The 20,058-nt window shown below is 38.0% G+C and overlaps 1 protein-coding gene across 4 annotated transcripts in view; it reads right to left on the reverse strand.

Moving 5' to 3' along the window:
• Positions 1 to 863: 863 nt before the first annotated feature.
• Positions 864 to 20,058, reverse strand: part of Ipp (inositol polyphosphate 1-phosphatase) — a 34,740-nt gene continuing 15,545 nt past the window's right edge. For 2 of the 4 annotated variants that reach the window (XM_083111812.1, XM_083111811.1), the window contains exons 4-6: positions 18,270 to 18,513; positions 13,251 to 13,425; positions 864 to 5,963 (exon numbers count right to left, since the gene is read on the reverse strand). In XM_083111812.1, the coding sequence (XP_082967938.1) occupies positions 5,453 to 5,963; positions 13,251 to 13,425; positions 18,270 to 18,513 (930 nt within the window). In that variant the 3' untranslated portion in view covers positions 864 to 5,452. The remainder of the gene's footprint in view (positions 5,964 to 13,250; positions 13,426 to 18,269; positions 18,514 to 20,058) is intronic. The other 2 variants (XM_083111810.1, XM_083111813.1) reach the window with 2 other exon arrangements.

A 20,058-nucleotide genomic window follows, 5' to 3' on the forward strand; every position in this document is an offset into this window, starting at 1 on the left:
GTTGTCTAGATATCGGATAATTTGATTTAATTTTTGTTGTTTAGTGTTGCTTTTCTATCAATTTTGGCTAATCGCAACAGTGAGTAATGATGTGATGAAATTAATGAAGGGGCACTCAGGCTTGGATTCGAACACGGGACCCCTGGCATTGTAGCATGCCATGCTAACCACTCTGCCACAGAGCTCAGTTAGATATCTAATAGAAAATAGTCTTACGCATCATTCAACTATTACAGGTATTCAGAGAACAGTGAAAGCAAACCACACAAAGATTTGAAATTGTGGAGGGATATTCTTTTCCGAGCTGCTGAACCATTGGTGGAGCGTTCGTGAGTATACCAATCAACGTGCTCCACCACCAAGGTAGCAGAACTAGTTAGTTTAACTCTAAAAGGACATGAATTGTAGGTTGAACACTGGGTCTGTTTATCATTAGCCGAGGCAACTGGAAAGCGTGAGGAAAATTGATTTACAACTAAGAGGCCATTTCACACAATTCACAAATTTTTAAATCCTAATTAGATACTGTTCAGGGTGTCCAAGTCTAGCACCAATGGCCAAATGGTAAAATCGATACCACATTTCTGGAATACTGGATTGGTCGCATAGGACCCAGACTTGCTGGATTGTAATACATTGAATTTTGCATTCTGGGTGTATTGCAAATCTAGTGTGTACAACATGAAGGTTCATGATCCCTCCACTGCACATGGATCGAGGACAAATGCCATGTCGGATAATGATTCCCCTGTGCTTCAACCTGCAATTCTGCCTACAGATTTGGTCTCTGGCGCTGGACTTGGCACACCTTGTAAGTAGAAGGAAATACTTGAAAATATGCTGTAAACAAAGTTAAAGTAATAGCTTATATTAACAACCACCCAATTACATGGTTCCACGATACCTATACATCTTCAGTCACTCCATCACAACACATTCTTTAAAGTACATTTTGAATTTCTCTCAAACTTATTTTTAAAAAATATTCCAACAGAGTAGTCGGCAACACAAATTTTTATTTGAAAATCAATTACAACAAAATTATAATATTGAAAAGTAATTTTTGTAACTTAAAAGTCTTAAAATGAACACATTCCTTGTTGCTTCTTACAATCTTTTTTACACCATTTTATTGCACTAAGTATTCCACTTTTCTGTCTAATCATGAAATGACAAAGCAGCAGTTTCGTATAAGTTTATTCATGTTGATAGCAGTGTGGGCATGAAATCAGGCAGCTAGATGAAAATGCATTAGTGCCACTTTGGGAGAGGCAAAGCAAGCAAAGAGTTGCCACATCGTATTTGGAAATTGGCACCATTCATCATTGCCTAGTCCAAAGTCTACTCTCATCCCAGAGCCTGAGCCAGTAGAGAAGATGGTTTTGCATGTCTGTAAGATGCTACCATCACACGGAATGTGTTCAGTATCCGAGAGTCGGGTGATATCTCTGCTTCAAGGAGCAAAGGCCACAGAATATAGCACATGATTTGATTGAATTATTGTTTCAATTCCACTTAATGCATAGATAGGCTAATCGGGGCTACAGTTTAACATTGGATCCGAACCACTGTGTCCCTCCACCAGGTATTGAACCTGAGATCCCTCGATTACATTACCATTACACCCTCAGGGAGGCAGCTCGTGATTCGGCTTATGTATCATGCTAGTAAAGTAGTTTCCCAGACCTGAACCATAAAACGGCTGTTGTACTAGGAGTGCACTGAAATACTGTGTTTCGAAATGAAAGTGTGATACTTTAGGGACAGTCCAGAATTCAGCACATGTAGGCAACATGTAACTGATCATTAGAGGCACATATTTTTGGTAAATAAAAAAGCAAAATTTCGGTACAAAAACAGTCTATTTCAGGTTCAAAAGCAGTAAATAAAATAAGATTTCGGTGTTATAGCGGTGAATAATCACATCAAAAGTGCTATATAAAATGACATTTTGGGTTTTAAAATTGTGAATATAATCCTAAATTTGATTTAAAAACTGCAGTTATTTCACAAAATAAACTTAACCCTTCTAATAGCACATATATGTAGTTACCAGAGTATTAAGTTTATTCCTGTGTAAAGCGGTCCATTTTTGCTTCTCAAATATTTACAGCAGAATCAATTTTCCGTGAATTGCATATCTCACAGGTTACTTCAACTTCAGAAAGTGTTGCGTCTGTATATAAACGGTAAATTTAGTTTTTTTAGAGTATATTTCGCATTATTTCGTGACAAAACAGGGCAGAAAAATGAAATATGAACATTACAGCATGTTATTTCATATTTCGAGTTTTCATCAAAAACTAAATTTGCATGCCTCTCTACTGATCATACATCTACACGAAAATTCATAAATCATAATTTTTGCCCTTAAATGTTATTTTCGATGGTAAATTTTGTTTCAACTGGTAACACTACTTAGATCACGCCTCTTGGTCAATGTGTGTCCCATTATACCAGTACACTTGGAATGGAATAAAGTGTTTGAAATCACATCAGTGTAGCCATGTGCAACAAAGAATCCTATCAGAAGTACCATTTCAGGGCAAAATTATGATTCATAATTTTCATGTGGTTGTATCGTACATGTTGCCTGTGTTTGCTGGCAAAATTCTGGATTACTATTTTCGCGAGTTCTTGTTTTAAGTCCACTTTATCCATAGATAGGCTAATCAGGACTGAACCTAGATTTCAAGTGGAATCCAAACCAATATGTCTCTCCACCGGGTATCGAAGCTGGGACCCCTTCATTACAATGCAATGGGGCCAACATTACCACTATTCCATTAGGGAGACCAAATTACTATTTTCTTAAAAATACATGCCACTAAAATATCACTTTTAACTTCACTCGTAAATTGTAATTGAGTTTTTAAGTCCACTTTATACATAGATAGGCTAATTGAGACTGGACTTACAGTTTAGAGGAGGATCCAAAACACTTCATGCATAAAATAGTTATTTACAAACCCATCCAGTGATGCATGTTACGCTTATGAGCAGCAAACCACAGATTAGCATGGCCTGTCACAAAACCATAAATTATGGCACTGCAAAACTTTATGACTTTTCCTCCCCTAAAATTGGCATTAAATCTGACCAAAGCCCTTAACTGATTTCTAGAATTTCTAGAATTGAAGTAACAATTAAAAGATATCTCGGTAGATGAGGCTTCATAATGCAGAAAACCCAATGTGAATATTTCTCCCATTTTTTGTTAAAAGCAATCAAATTGAAGGTTGTGGGACTCCTGAAACACACTGTACTATTTATTTCTTCATAGTTCTGTGAACCTAACATGTGAATTTTTTCATGTAAATCTTGCTTGTATTTGTAATGTTTTTTTCTATACATTACTTTCAATATTTCATGTAAGTTTTCAGTTTTGGTAATCAGAGCTGGTACATTGTATATTTGTTTCGATATAAGTCAAAATCCAGTTTTGAAATCTAACGCCCATGAAGACAAAGTCTCCAGTTAATGTATTGCTTACGGCTCTAGCACAAGTTCTGAAAAATATTAAGTCAATTCCCTACAATAATAGAAAAATGCAGTTTTTCAAAGGTTCGGTGTATCAAAATGAGCCTTCAACAAGAAAATGCTGTTAAGAAAACTTGTTTGCCTTCATGTAATAAACAAATTTAAAAATAAATGTCCCCCTATATATGGGAGATTTCACACTGAAGCAACAAGTGACATTTTTCACGAATCAAATGTCTCTGTCGATTGGTTTATTCCCAAGTGACATATCGTCCATTGAAAATGCAAATGTCCTATCTTCAAATTGTGAACAAATGGAGATATTTTGACTGTAGTCTATTTAGGATGCAATTGTTTCATCTCTGCAATTGTCTGTTGCTTACATACAACCAATACTGATATAATGAGTGTCTTTTTAATCCATGTGCAGAATTTGGAAGCAGCCACAAGAATGCAAACTCCAACAGCCAATGAAACCTTACGACAATTTCCTCAACCAACTACAAGTGCCATCTGGTATGAGATAAATCACTTGCATTCTAACCTCAGTCGCTTAGCAATGATAGTGGTCTTCGGTTCTTACTTTTCTTGTTACCAAAAGAATTTTTAATAATAGTGGATTCAAAGTAGTTGATTGATTTCCCAAAATATGAATTATTTATTTTACTTTGCTACCAAATGAAAAATTTATAATGAAATTGTTTCATCTCCATCTCGTTTCCAGAACGCAGTGTTAAATCTGGTAGATAGAGAACACTGGCACACTCAAATCATAGCCGGTGTTGCGTTAAATAGTTCTATCTGAAATTAATTAATTACAGCATATATACCTAACCAAACAACTACTTATTTATAAAGAGGCTTCAATATAGCAGCCTTTGGAATGGCACAAACTTTCAGCACAATCGTGACAAAGGTTCAATAAATATTTCATGTCAAACTGTAAAGGGCTCTCCTGTAAAAGGAAAAATTGGACATAGAATATTTACATTCTCAGTGGACGATATGTTAAGCGTTGCTTGTCATTTCCATTTTACTACTTCTCAACATGGCACTTTTTTGTCTTAAGAAAATAATACTGAAGCTTTCTAGTTGAGAATACATGAAGTTGACCCTTGTACTATGCCAGGAAAGCACATAGGACTCCGTACATCCTTGATTTTGGTCAAGTAGCTGTGATGTGATCAACCCCACGCTCCCCTATGTGAACTGATGTGAAGTTGGGTAATCAAGGGAGCTCCACCCTGAGTCTTTCCCACTGACTGGATTATTTTTTTTAAAAAAAAGCAATCAAAAGAACAGAAAATGACATGTTGAAGCATGCTAGATCCTGAATTGACAAATGGAATCTTACGTAAACTGATTTATCATAAAAAGTATGGAACATTTTCAATATTGTTACAATGTATAATACATGTATTGCACAATGCAAACACTACCATTTAAGACAAAATAATATATATTCTAATAAGTACTAAGTTTCTCATAAAATCTATTGGCACACGAAAGCATACTATGACTAGTGCGATAAAATAAAAATTCATGTAAATATATATATTCTTAATTGTGGCGGATCTCTGTTCTTCAATAAAGGCCATTGCACAATAATCTTATTGTCTGTCTCTTCTTCATCAAATATGACTAGATCCTTCAATAGCAAATCAATTTCAGAGCAAGAAAATGCATTTAAAAGCTTAAAAATAAAATTATGAATACATAACAAAGATAGTATTTTACAAATACAACAATAACAAAAATTCTGGTAACATGAGCACAAGGTACGCACATATACATATGTATAGACTATATAACAATATCATAACATTATTACATCTTTTAAGACCAACATGATTTCAACATTTTTCACATTGCTTTGCGTCACAACAAAGAAAAGATAGCAAAAAATAAATTTTGATTTTGACCTAATCTGGTTGCACCTACAATTATAGCCTCGCTTTCTTTGGTAATTTTTCTAAGTGACAATGTATGGCTGAATCGTTTTCAAAAGGTCGTTCAGGAACAATGGATTTCTGTACGCGATTATTCCTCCTGTATTGCACCATTTCTTAGATCCCTTTAACGTATCGTCGTCTCCAGAATGATAACTGATTTCAAAATCACGTGACACTGGCAAGTCCAAGCTATCAAACTCCTCCAAAAGCATGCACTTTGAATAATTCGCCACGCCTCCACCAATGGAATGCAGCAAACCGTGAGGTCCGCAAGTATCCCAGCGGAACGTGGTCCCCTTCGACAGCAAATAGCCGTCAGCTAGGCCTATGGCAACGCACATCTGCTTGTATCCTGCTCCGGAAGCATCCACGACAATATACTTTTTCCTGAGGGCACTTTTCAGATCTTCCGATTCGCTCCCGCTGATGACTATGACCTTCTGCATGTCGTTCCTAAAAACCTCTTTCCCGCTGAGTGACGAAATGTTGTGTCCTTGGTAGCTCAGTCCCCAAAAGTATCTACCGTTCCAGCTGGAATTGACAGCATATGTAAATTTGTTACCACACAAACATCCACAATTAGAAATTAAAAGAAATAAGTATGGGTTCGTGGATACCTTTTCTTTCTCCAGTTTTTACTCAATCATGTGGCTTCTTCAGGAGCCACATAACTCGTAATAGATTGTGATTGATTTAGTTTATTTTAGTTCGCTTTTCTGCCACTTTTGGCTAATTGCGAAGATGAGGATGAATATTGACAAGATAAGATGGATGAAGGGGCAATCACAAATATATAGGGATGACACAAGACGAGCCCCACAAAGAATTATACTGGCTGTAGGTCCAGGCATCAGAGCTTTGCTAGTCTGCAAAATGCAGTCCTGGGTGTACTACATGGAAGAGAGGGTGACATTTGGGTGTCTCTAGAAAGGGTCACCCTTACAACCCAGATAGATTGAGAAAAGTTAAAAAAAAAGGTTGTCTGAATTTGTAATCAAGGTCGCAGTTGCCCTATCACACTGTGCATCTACATGAAAATATTGGCATCTGATGTGGATTTGAGAATAGCACTTTGAACTAGGGATAAACGGGTAAACCCTGCAGGATCTGTGTAAAATATTCCCTACTCAAATTTCAAATTTTGAACCTCCAAATTGCCACCGAAAGTTCAAACCTCAGATTTGCCACCCAAATATCAAATCTTGAATCCTTTTTTTGCTACCTGCATCTAAAATCTTTGAATGGTTATTTAAATCTTCCATATTTTCAACCTATTATCACACCCTTAACCAATACTGTAACATTTTGTTGAACATTATGTAATACAGTGTGTCCGGCTTAAGAATATAATAAAAGAAAAAAATAATAACTTGTAAATTTGCGTACAGTTTTCTTCTACCTACAGAAAGCGATAGGAGCACTGTGCCATTACGAGCAAGAAGCGAGGGATTTCCTGGACCGTGAGTTTCCTGGATGCTGGATTAGGAGAGGTGCTCCTATAGCTTAGCCCCCTAAATCCCTGGACATTACTCTGCTTATTTTTTCTGTGAGGTTTTGTAAAGTCTCAAGTATATTAAAACACAAGTTTGTGACCATCCTGACCTGTGACATCACATTTGTGATGCAATCCGGAATATTACGCCAGTAATGCTGTACAACATATGGTCCGAGCTTGAATAGAGGTTGGACATCTGTCAAGCAACTAAGAGTGCACATATCGAAGTGTATTACGTATGTAAAAAAAAAACTTTTTGAGTTACTCTATAGGTAGAAGAAAGCTATACGCAAATATCTTAACAAACTTACAAGTTATTAATTTTTCTTTTATTAAACTTTTAAGCCAGACACACTGTATTGTACAACAACAGGCCATCCTATGCCTCATGCTAAAAAATGACATGCTTTTCATGTACAGGGTTTGTCCAATAAGTATCGGGATTGATTTTGTCCGGCCAATGGAAAGGGGTGGAGGGAGGTCTCTGTGGGTGGGATCGGTGTTGCAGGACATCACGTGAGCTAGGAGACCCAGCTCAGTTGCCTCCGAGCCTTTGGAGTGTGTAGGTCGCGCCTCAAGTGAAAGTGTGTTTAGTGCTCACATCGAGAGTCAAGATGCAGCAAACAATGGATCAGAGTTGTCCCATCAAATTTTAACTGAACAAATCTGCTACGGAGACATGATATGATCCGTGAGGCTTACAAAGATGAAGCCATGTCCAGAACGTGTGTTTCTGAGTGGTATAAAAAATTCAAAGATGGCCGGGAAGACATCGAAGATGAACAACGTGCTGGACATCTGACATCGATCCAAAGTGCGAGAACTTCTGAACAGTAATCGCCTGTTAAGTGTTTGTTTGATAGCACAGGAGTTAAATTTACTGAAATCCACTGTGCATTCAATTATGACCGATGATTTGCAAATGCGGAAGGTGCGTGAAGTTGGTGCCAAAGGTTTTGTCAGACGAGCAGAAGGAACACTGTGTGAGGATTTGTCGTGAACTGCTGGAACGTTTGGAGACCGATCCAAATCTTTTGGACAGAGTAATAACCGGTGACGAAACCTGGATTTTTGAGTACGATCCGAAGACCAAAAGGCAAAGTGCTGAGTGGCACACAAGCACCTCTCCTCGACCAAAAAAGGCCCGCATGAGCAAATCAAAGAGTGAAATCGATGCTCATCATCTTTTTTTGACGCAAAAGGTGTGGTGCACAAGGAGTTTGTTCCTGCTGGACAAACAGTGAACAGGAAATTTTATGCAGAAGTGCTCGAACGTTTGAGGATTAGGGTCCGCCACGTCTGAAGGGAGATTGCCGATTCCTGGCTGCTGCATCACGACAATGCACCCAGTCACATGATGCTAATTGTGAAGGAGGCACTGGCCAAACACAATGTGGCAATGCTGTGGCGAGCACCCTACAGTCCAGATATGACCCCCCCCCCCCCTTCCCGACTTCTTTTTGTTCCCTCGGATCAAAAGAAGCCTGAAAGGACATCGTTTAGGGCCGATTGAGGCAGTCGAAGCAGCTTCGACAGGGTGCCTGAACAGCCTTGCGGTTGCCAACTTCCAGGGAGCGTATGAAGAGTGGAAAAAGCACTGGCAGTGGTGTATTGATGCAGGAGGGTCACATTTTGAGGAATATTAACACACTGTAACATGCTGATAATGTGCGAATTACTCACAAATATATAAACTAAAGACAAAAAGGTTAAAAAACAGCAACTTACGTGTGTGAGTATGAGATTTTTCGTACTACGTTTCGGAGGTTACACTACCTCCTTCTTCAGGTTAGACCGATGTTATTCAGACACCTAACATGGTGCCTCGTCGTGAAAGTGAAGGTTAAGGATTTAGGTTAAAATGTTGTGTGAAGGACACTTTCTAAAAAATAAAAGGAATGTAAATTACACATCTAAAACCGCGCAATCCCATAAAAAACAAAAGAACGTCCCATGTTGAAGTCGTTGAACTGCCGACCAATGCTCGGGGTAGGCGAATGCACGGTGTCAGCCCATAGCTGGAGAAAGAAAACTTCTCCTCCTCAGTCCTTCCGAACTGGGGCTCGGGAGTCACCAATCCAAGGTGAAATCAACTTCCACCTCGGCGGCTTTCCTAACCTCAGGAGTAACACGGAAGCCCATCTCGTCCCTATTCACTGCGGCTTTATCCCATTTTTTAAAGAAATTAACCCAGCCGTCTTCGAAATTCCCATCGTCCCTATTAAGTTTGTTCCAATTTTTCGCGCATATATAGGCAGCTTCATATACATTTCGGTCCAATTTATTGTTAACCTCCCTAATAACTTCCCTTTTAGCAATCTTATGTCGGTTGACCAATATGTGTTCAGATAATCCTGTTTTGGGTATGCCCTCCTTTACGTCCTTATCATGCTCTCCCCACCTAACTTGCATATTCCTCCCGGTCTGCCCCACATATTCCTTTCCGCATTCACACACTATCCTGTATACTCCCTTCCGCTCTTCAGGGTTATTGCGCCCCTCCCCCCTCCCTTTCTTATAAGAGGTAAAATGTTTTTCGATACTCCGGGGAGCTCTTGTCCCACATTTAATCCCGTAACCCCTCACGGACTTTTCAATTTTCTCGGAAATACCTTTGAAGTATGGAATCCCGACATAACATGTGTTCTTTTCACCGTTTCCTACCACAGTTTTTTCCCCCCTTTTTCATTTTGCGATGCTTCTTGCCTAATAATCTTTTTTGCTTTCCTAGCTACTTTTTCCAGGTCGCGGATAGTATACCCATTCTTTACCCCCACTTTCCTTATCCATTCTCCTTCTTTCTCTTTCTCTTTTTCGTCATTGCATAGTCTTTCGGCGCGAATGAAAAAGTTAAGAAAAACATTTAGTTTAGTCCTATTCGAATGTTGGGATCTCTTATGGAGGTACAGCTCTCCAGCCAACGGTTTATGAAAGACCCCGGTTACGATCCGTTGTCCGGTTTTAGTAAGCCACAAGTCAAGAAAGTGGATCCTTCCGTTGGCCATATCTTCTCTAGTAAACCCAATTCTGGGGTCCTGCCTCCCCAATTGGTCGAAAATGCTGTCAAGTTTGATTTCATTCCCTATGATGAGGATGTCATCCACGTACCTCCCATAATATTTTACTCCCCCCACCCCTACATGTTCCATAGCGGCCTTTTCGACGTAGTGCATGAAGATGTTGGCCACAAGGCCCGAGATGGGATTGCCCATGGCCAACCCTTCTTTTTGCCGGAAGATTTTATCGTTAACATAGAAGTAATTGTACCCCGTAATGAGAAAAAACCATCGGACATACTCCCAGGCGACCAAGATTTCAACGTTTTGGTCAATTAGCCATCTATACAAACAATCTCCCGCTTTGTCCCGGGGGACACTGGGGTATAGATTAATAACGTCGAAACTACAGATTACGTCCCGTTCATCCATGGTGAGTTTCTCGGTAGTTTCTTTGACCATGAAAGAGTTTTTGACGCTATACGGGGTGTCCATATTCATTTTTCCCATTCTCTTAATCATTTCTTTAGCTAAACCATATCCCGGATGGGCATACATGGGGATAATGGGTCTGAGGGGTATCCCTTCCTTATGGGTCTTAGGTATCCCAAAGGCCGTAGGAATATTCCCTTCCTTAACCCCCTTAAGTAATTTCTTTAAGGAAGGGAATATTCCTACGGCCTTTGGGATACCTAAGACCCATAAGGAAGGGATACCCCTCAGACCCATTATCCCCATGTATGCCCATCCGGGATATGGTTTAGCTAAAGAAATGATTAAGAGAATGGGAAAAATGAATATGGACACCCCGTATAGCGTCAAAAACTCTTTCATGGTCAAAGAAACTATCGAGAAACTCACCATGGATGAACGGGACGTAATCTGTAGTTTCGACGTTATTAATCTATACCCCAGTGTCCCCCGGGACAAAGCGGGAGATTGTTTGTATAGATGGCTAATTGACCAAAACGTTGAAATCTTGGTCGCCTGGGAGTATGTCCGATGGTTTTTTCTCATTACGGGGTACAATTACTTCTATGTTAACGATAAAATCTTCCGGCAAAAAGAAGGGTTGGCCATGGGCAATCCCATCTCGGGCCTTGTGGCCAACATCTTCATGCACTACGTCGAAAAGGCCGCTATGGAACATGTAGGGGTGGGGGGAGTAAAATATTATGGGAGGTACGTGGATGACATCCTCATCATAGGGAATGAAATCAAACTTGACAGCATTTTCGACCAATTGGGGAGGCAGGACCCCAGAATTGGGTTTACTAGAGAAGATATGGCCAACGGAAGGATCCACTTTCTTGACTTGTGGCTTACTAAAACCGGACAACGGATCGTAACCGGGGTCTTTCATAAACCGTTGGCTGGAGAGCTGTACCTCCATAAGAGATCCCAACATTCGAATAGGACTAAACTAAATGTTTTTCTTAACTTTTTCATTCGCGCCGAAAGACTATGCAATGACGAGAAAGAGAAAGAAGGAGAATGGATAAGGAAAGTGGGGGTAAAGAATGGGTATACTATCCGCGACCTGGAAAAAGTAGCTAGGAAAGCAAAAAAGATTATTAGGCAAGAAGCATCGCAAAATGAAAAAGGGGGGGAAAAAACTGTGGTAGGAAACGGTGAAAAGAACACATGTTATGTCGGGATTCCATACTTCAAAGGTATTTCCGAGAAAATTGAAAAGTCCGTGAGGGGTTACGGGATTAAATGTGGGACAAGAGCTCCCCGGAGTATCGAAAAACATTTTACCTCTTATAAGAAAGGGAGGGGCGCAATAACCCTGAAGAGCGGAAGGGAGTATACAGGATAGTGTGTGAATGCGGAAAGGAATATGTGGGGCAGACCGGGAGGAATATGCAAGTTAGGTGGGGAGAGCATGATAAGGACGTAAAGGAGGGCATACCCAAAACAGGATTATCTGAACACATATTGGTCAACCGACATAAGATTGCTAAAAGGGAAGTTATTAGGGAGGTTAACAATAAATTGGACCGAAATGTATATGAAGCTGCCTATATATGCGCGAAAAATTGGAACAAACTTAATAGGGACGATGGGAATTTAGAAGACGGCTGGGTTAATTTCTTTAAAAAATGGGATAAAGCCGCAGTGAATAGGGACGAGATGGGCTTCCGTGTTACTCCTGAGGTTAGGAAAGCCGCCGAGGTGGAAGTTGATTTCACCTTGGATTGGTGACTCCCGAGCCCCAGTTCGGAAGGACTGAGGAGGAGAAGTTTTCTTTCTCCAGCTATGGGCTGACACCGTGCATTCGCCTACCCCGAGCATTGGTCGGCAGTTCAACGACTTCAACATGGGACGTTCTTTTGTTTTTTATGGGATTGCGCAGTTTTAGATGTGTAATTTACATTCCTTTTATTTTTTAGAAAGTGTCCTTCACACAACATTTTAACCTAAATCCTTAACCTTCACTTTCACGACGAGGCACCATGTTAGGTGTCTGAATAACATCGGTCTAACCTGAAGAAGGAGGTAGTGTAACCTCCGAAACGTAGTACGAAAAATCTCATACTCACACACGTAAGTTGCTGTTTTTTAACCTTTTTGTCTTTAGTTTAACACACTGTACATATATCTTCAATAAAATTCTTTTTATGACTTCAGTCACGATACTTCTTGGACAAACCCTGTATATTGATGATAAAATGCAAATGACACAAAAATATGCCAACATCAATCCGTTTCACCCTGAAATGTGTACAATTCCAATTCTCCCAAATTTATAAACTGGACCAGTATGTGAACCTGAAACTGTCAATGATAAGATAGTGAACTGAACACCAATGTGGTCAGTAGCATTTCAGGTTCAAAGGTGGTATATAAAATGACAATTTTGGTGGTATAATGGTGAATAAAGTCTCAAGATTTCATTTTAAATGTACTCTCATTGCACAAAATAAATATTCCCAATCTGAAACTAAGCTGGTACTTTCATAAGATTCACCTATATGAAATGCAAGATAGTAAAACCTTATGATTGTTTGACTTCGTGGTATGACAATACAGAACTGCATATGGAAAGTCTATGCTTAAAATAAATATTGAATAGAGTGTCTCAAATAGATATTATAGCACTACAGAAAAGTTCTTGGTGATTCCCTGCAAGTACAATGGCAAAAAGAAAAATCTTGTCTTTTCTTCATGAAAATAAATCAAATACTGCAATGCATATATAGAGCAGTCATAAAGTCTTTCCCTGATAAAGAAAATTTATAGCATGTAAACGGTAACACATTTTGTATATCTGTCAACACTACATCCATACATAATAAACACCTTTCTCACGTAAATACATACATTTTTGTGTTCTCGTCTTCTCGATAAAATGGCTGATTCACCACACCTATAACTGGCGCCCCTGTCTTTCTGTCATACACTCCGATGAGAACCGTAACACAGTGCAAACCTCCTTGGTATATTTCTGTCCTGGGGCTTCTGCACTCGCCCCCATGGATATATTCTGCTGTGGAATCTGGAATTCAAGAAGGAACTATTCAATACTGCATAATGGAAAACCATTTATAACAACTGACTAAACTAACTAAATCTCTAGCCTTCTTAAATGCGAAGGTTTACGACAGAAACAACACGAGCCTTCCATCTGTCCCTATTCTCAGCAAGATCAATCCAATCTTTTCCATCCTTACCGATTTCCTTTAGGTCCATCTCAACGTTATCCCTCAATCTTAATCTTGGCCTTCCTACAGCCTCTGAGGAAGGTCTGACTGAGAAATTTCATTTTAAACTGCAGGTCCACATGCTGACTACTTTAAGACAAGATAAAAAGATGTATTAAGTAATAATTTAACCACAAAATCCATATCTCTCCACAATATAGTGGCAATTAAAAAAAAAAGTTGCATTTTGCATAATTTTCGGGATATACACACTCCACAAAAGTGCCACATTACATTTGAGCGGCTCGGGAGTAAAACTTGATAATCCACACTAAATTTAAACTTTAACATTAAGTGTAGTTGCTGCATATCTCTGTTGCTCACACATTAGTGAAAAAGGTCTATTCAGTAGCCAGTGGCAAAAAAAAAATGCATAAACATCTGGGTAACCCATAAGCCACAACGGAATGCACGAACTTCACCTGCATTTTTTTTTATTTAGTTTATTTTACTTCGCGTTTTGTGCCTCTTGGCTAATTTGCGAAGATGGGGATGAGTGATGAAATGGATGAACGAACTTCACAAACAACCAAGCCTGAGCAGGATTCGAACCTGGGACCCTTAGCATCGCAGCGCGATGTGCTAACCACTTGGCCACAGGGTCCGGCATTCACCTGCATTTTTCTTGGTTCATACTTTTGTGGGTTATCAAGTTTTACTCTGAAACTGCTCATTTTTGTGAACTCTGTGAGTCACCTAGATTCCAGATTCCACTGGTATAAGTGATTAAATATTAACCGATACTTTCAAATACCAATATATTGGTCTCAACCCTAGCATATATTGGTACCTAGGTTAATAGTAAATATTTTGACTGGAAGGAAAAAAAAACTAAACTGAGATGCTTAGATATAGATCTTAGGCTCAGGTAGAAGGGGCCTAGCAAATTAACACCTGGGGACTAGTGCCAAATACAAAAGCAGCTATACCTACACACCAGCAATATCCCCTAGGCCAGGGGTTCCACAATTTTTCGTTCCATGGCACCCTTAGTTTTTCAAGATTTTTCAGCGGCATCCAAGTCAGAATGTAAGTCTATTAACACTTGCAACGCTCAGTTAGTGTCGTTAGGTTGCTTGCAATAAGTTAAAAAATACACATATTTCAAATTCACAAACATTTTATGTAAAATGTACTAAATAAGCACACATTTGGAACAATCACATTATTTCAGTGAAAATATTGGAACATTATGTGGCACCCCTGTAAGCCATCCAGAGTGCCACAGTGCACACTTTGGGAACCACTGCCCTAGTCCCTTAAATTTCCTCAACATTTCAATAAAATTTTTCACAAAGGCCTGATTTATGGTCATTTTGGCCCAATTTCTACCCTCCTTTCTCCCTGATGGGGAAGTGACTAGACAAAACATCACCACACGTATTAAAAAAAAACACTTTCATGGTAAAATTTAATACATTATTTTGTAATATACAACAGTGGTTGTTCTCTGAATGTTAGTGATAATGATTTATCTTGCATATACGCATTGCTTGCATTTTAGAATTATTTTCTCTTGTAGTCTACGGATATTACAAGCATAAAAACACAGTTTTTCATTGTGACGTTTCAGGAGAACACACCCTTCCTTCATCAGACATTTTTTTCTAGTTTGATTAAAGATACAGTTATAACAATGGTTAAGAATTTTTAACAAAAAAGAATCAGTTATACAATGGATGTTGTCAATGTTACATTGTTGTAATATAGCAACTTAACTCTGAAACAAGCAGTCTGATTTATTTTTATTTCAGATAAAATTTTGATCACATATCCATTCCACAGGGGATTCTCACATAAAATTGCAAATATTTTTAGAAGATCTAATTTCAAAATTGTTTTTTGATCACTAAGAAGTTTGGAATGTATATTTAATGAATACAAAATGAGAATATCTTTAACAGATGTGGAAACCACAGGAATATATAAGTTGTTCATGTTCAAAGGATTATGTGGGACAAACTAGAAAAATGGCAATAAAATGGCACACACACAATTTAGACATAATAAATTTAAACCCAAGAACAGGTTTGTGAGCTCACATCATCGAGGAGAAGCATATGATTAAAAGAGATAAGATTTTTAAAAAGACTGACGGCTAACATACCTTCAGTAAAAAAAATTACCTGGAATTTGGCTGGTAAAAGTCCCACATTGGAGGCATAAAGAATTCATTTTGTCCGTAGGATGGCAGCACTGTACTGAATGACCACGCAGAGGGGTAGAGTAATCTATCCATCAGTTTGTGCACATCATCTGTTTACATTAGTTGTGTTGACGAATGTTCTGCGATCTGCAGAATGGAGACTAATATCGAGCAAAGAATTTGTTTGAAATTTTGTGTTGCCAACGGACTGTCATGTGCTGAATCGTTGAAAATGCTACAAAAGGCCTGATTTGCGTCTGTCGAAAACACAAGCGTATGCATGTTCAGTTTTTAGCTTATTTTTTATCTTTATTTGTTTGAGTTGTTTTTCCCTATCATACTTTATTATTGAATAGGTGTATATACAGTAATATCTTCTGGATGATCATCTAATTCTAATTATGCATTGCATGGTACAAGGCTTTTAAAGAAGGCAGAGAAGTTGTTGCTGATTTGTCCCGTTCTGGTCGACCTTCCACGTCAATGACTGATTAAAGTGTCGGAAAAATCAGGACAATGGTGCTTGAAAACCACCGTGTGAGTGAGAGAGAGGTGGCTCGTGAGCTAGGCATATCGCGGCACGACTTGTTCCGAAGGAGTTGAATTTCCTGCAAAGAGCACATCGCAGGGATGTTGCTGAAGACATGATTTCGTAAGCCTCTAGTGACTCAACCTTCATGAAACACATCATAACTGGTGATGAGACATGAGTGTATGAGTATGACATGCAAACAGGTCAACAATCTTCGGAATGGCACTTTGAAAATGAACCAAAACCCAAAAAACCAAGCCAAAGTCGCTCAAAAATTAAGGTCATGCTCATTGTTTTCTTTGATTATCGTGGTGGTGTGCACTCAGAATTCCTTCCAGCAGAACAAACTGTGAATAAAGAGTTTTATGTGACCGTTATGAGGCGTCTGCATGAGAATGTTCACCAGAAAAGACCAGAGTTATGGAAAAACAATTGGATTTTGCACCACGATAATGCATCGTCGTACATGTCGACTCTTGTTCGCGAGTTTTTGGCCAAAAACTCAACACATGTCCTCGCCCAAGACCCATATTCTCCAAATATGGCTCCATGTGATTTTTTTCTCTTTCCGTGACTCAAGTTACCACTTCGGGGAAGGGGTTTTGAATCAATTGAATCCATTAAAGGAAAATCACAGAAGGAACTCAGGGCGATACCATCTTCTGCATTTGAAAAGTGTTTTGAAGACTGGGTTAAGCGTTGGCATATATGTGTGTTGCATCTCATGGGGCAGGGCCTATTTTGAAGGCGACAAAATAAATGTTGATGATTAACCACATAGTTTGTGTTTTATTCACAAATTCCAGGTACTTTTTGTACGTAGTAGTAGATTTGAATGTCTGGGAAACTTTGTTCATTGCAGAAGAACAGTGGAATAAATTAAATAATGAAAATGGCAACATAAACCCACTATGGAGTTTTCTTTTCACAAGTGGAGTAAGACACAATCTCTAAAATATAATGTAACGGAAAACATCAAGAAACTCTGTGAAAGCAATTATGATTTTGAATTGCCTGATGATATTTTGAAATTCATAATTTTTAAAAAAAGTGATCAAAATTTTTATCTGAAATAAAAATAAAACAGACTGCTTGTTTCACAGTTAAGTTGCTATATTACAACAATATAACATTGACAACATCCACTGTATAACTGATTCTTTTTGGTTAAAAAAAATTTAACCATTGTTATAACTGTATCTTTAATCAAAGTAAAAATAAATGTCTGATGAAAGGAGACGTCACAACAAGAAAATGTGTTTTTATGCTTGTAATAACCGTAGACTACAAGAAAAATAATTAGTGACAATGGTTCTACATTAGCATGCAATGTTAATTGGACATTATTTAGTGTCTAATGCTTTAGTATAGTATGTATGCATACTAAATACGTATAGTTAAAAGCATTAGACCAGTGGTTCCCAAAGTGTGCACAGCGGTTCAGTGGGGTGCTGTAGTTGGCTTACAGGGACATGTTCCAAAATTTTCATTGAAATGACACTTATTCCAAATGTGTGTCTATTTAGTATTTTCTATATATAATATGTTACTGAATTTGAAATATGTGTTTATTTTTTAACTTAACGCAAGCTGAGCGTTGCAAGTGTTAGATAGGCCTATATTCTGACTTACACACCATGGAAAAATCTTGAAACACTAAGGGTGCCTTTTACTCTGATAAGCTTACTTTTCAACGGGTGCCGTGAAAAGAAAAAGTTTGGGAACCCCTGCATTAGACAATGGATAATGTCCAATTAACATTCCATGCCAACACTAGTTACGTGAACTTTAAAGAACTCTAAAATCGAATATTAATATATGCAAATTCATTTGTAATGAAACATCTCCACTTCAAGAAATATATTCTTGCTTATGTACCATACGTGATTTTATTGTATTGAATACCGTAATAATAAAAATACAGGGCATTTATCTGTACACGAGTTTCCTGTACCACTTACCGATCGGATCAATCCAAACTCCAAATTCCTGTAACGGAAGACTCTCAGGAAGATCTTTCCGACTGAAATCCTCAAGGACATTCACTTCCTTGTGAACCTCAATCGCCAATAACTTTGCTGCACTTACGTCTCCATCCAAAACCTGCGGTGTGAAAGATGGTCCAAGTTTCCATTTTTTGAATGTCAATACGGCACGTTTCATATAGTCATTAAATACACCCTTTTGAGAACAAGTATTGCACACCTGTAATTGAAGTATAATCTTTTTTGTTGCTATTTATTTGCTTTTCTTATCAGGGAAATAGGTGCTAAAAAAACAGTGCTGCAGTCCGAGCATTTTGTCATGCAAGTTTTCTCCGCAAGCGAAGCAAGTGTCTGGAAAAAGGAAACTTAATTCGTCAGCCAATTTAGTACTACGGTTGGATGCACACTTCTTCATCTTCATCACAAAAAAGTATTTACAGCATTTACAGGTGACAACTAGTGTGAAATTCAACATCAATATCTACTATTATGGTTACGTAAAAACAAATCAATCTAACAATAATATGGAGCATTCCACGGAAAGTGGTTAGTTCATGTAAATAACAAAATGAATTAATCTGAAAATTATTAGTGTTTTTAATTGCATTAAGGTTTAAATGTTAGTGAATGCATGCAATTTGAATATTTCACCAACAAAAATACTAGCATCTCTAGCCTATGTGCTTCACACACAAATTAAGTCCAATTCTGTTACATTTTTAAAGCATCACACACGTAACACATTTTTTTAATGCTTTTGATGCATTCAGGCTATGTCATCATACTGAAGTTTCTTTAATTTGTTAGCAGACAACACAAAGTACTTCATAAATCTATGAAATCAGTTCATTATGAATATTTTAATTCAATTTCATGTCTAGAATGTGTGAAATGTCGCAACCGCAGCAGTGGAATGTCCCATATGTATCTAAGCTTTCATGCACATACATAAAAAACACCACCAGCTTTCAACAATCACTAAGTTCACATAAGAGCATACAAATAATTCATGCTTAACATATCAACATAGCATGAAATGAAAGCACATAATTCTTACTAATAACAACATTCACATGAAACTCATTACAACAATTAGTACACGGTGTGAGAAAAGTATCTGAACTAATGTTCTTTTGTTAATGCTAATTTCTATGTAAATTTAAATGTAGCTCCATGCCTTGCTTGAAATGTGAGAAGATATTTCGTACAGAGAAGTACATCATCTTTGTTTAAAAATCAGGATACAACACAGACTGAAAATAAAAAGCCACAAAGGTCTAATATCTACATTGTTGGGATAAAAGAAGGAACGAGAACTTAAAAATACTAAAACTCAATAAGAACTGGCTCACGTTTTCTCTTCTCTTCTTTTATCTTAATAATGAGGATGTGATATGCTTGCAATATTGACAAGTTTTTTATTTGCAATCTGTTATGTCCTGTACCACTGCCCTGATTTTAAAACATATAAGACTATCTTTACTGCCTTCAAAGTTAAACAATGGTGGTTTTGCAAATAAGAGGTGCAACACTATATTTTTCTTCTTTTTGAAAAAAAATCTACATTAAACTTTCTTTTAGGGATCGGCCGATATGAAATTTTGGCCGAAACCGATGAAGTACCGATATAAAATTTATTGATACCGATATTCTACCGATCCGGTATAAAATTGCAAACTGTCCTTGAAGAACCTGAATGATTCACTGATCTCCGTAATGAATGTGTGTTTCCACGTGAATGCAGTGTAAAAGAAGTTGTATATTT

This window comes from Lepisma saccharinum, chromosome 25, assembly GCF_977018435.1.
Source record: "Lepisma saccharinum chromosome 25, izLepSacc3.1, whole genome shotgun sequence".
NCBI lineage: Eukaryota > Metazoa > Arthropoda > Insecta > Zygentoma > Lepismatidae > Lepisma > Lepisma saccharinum.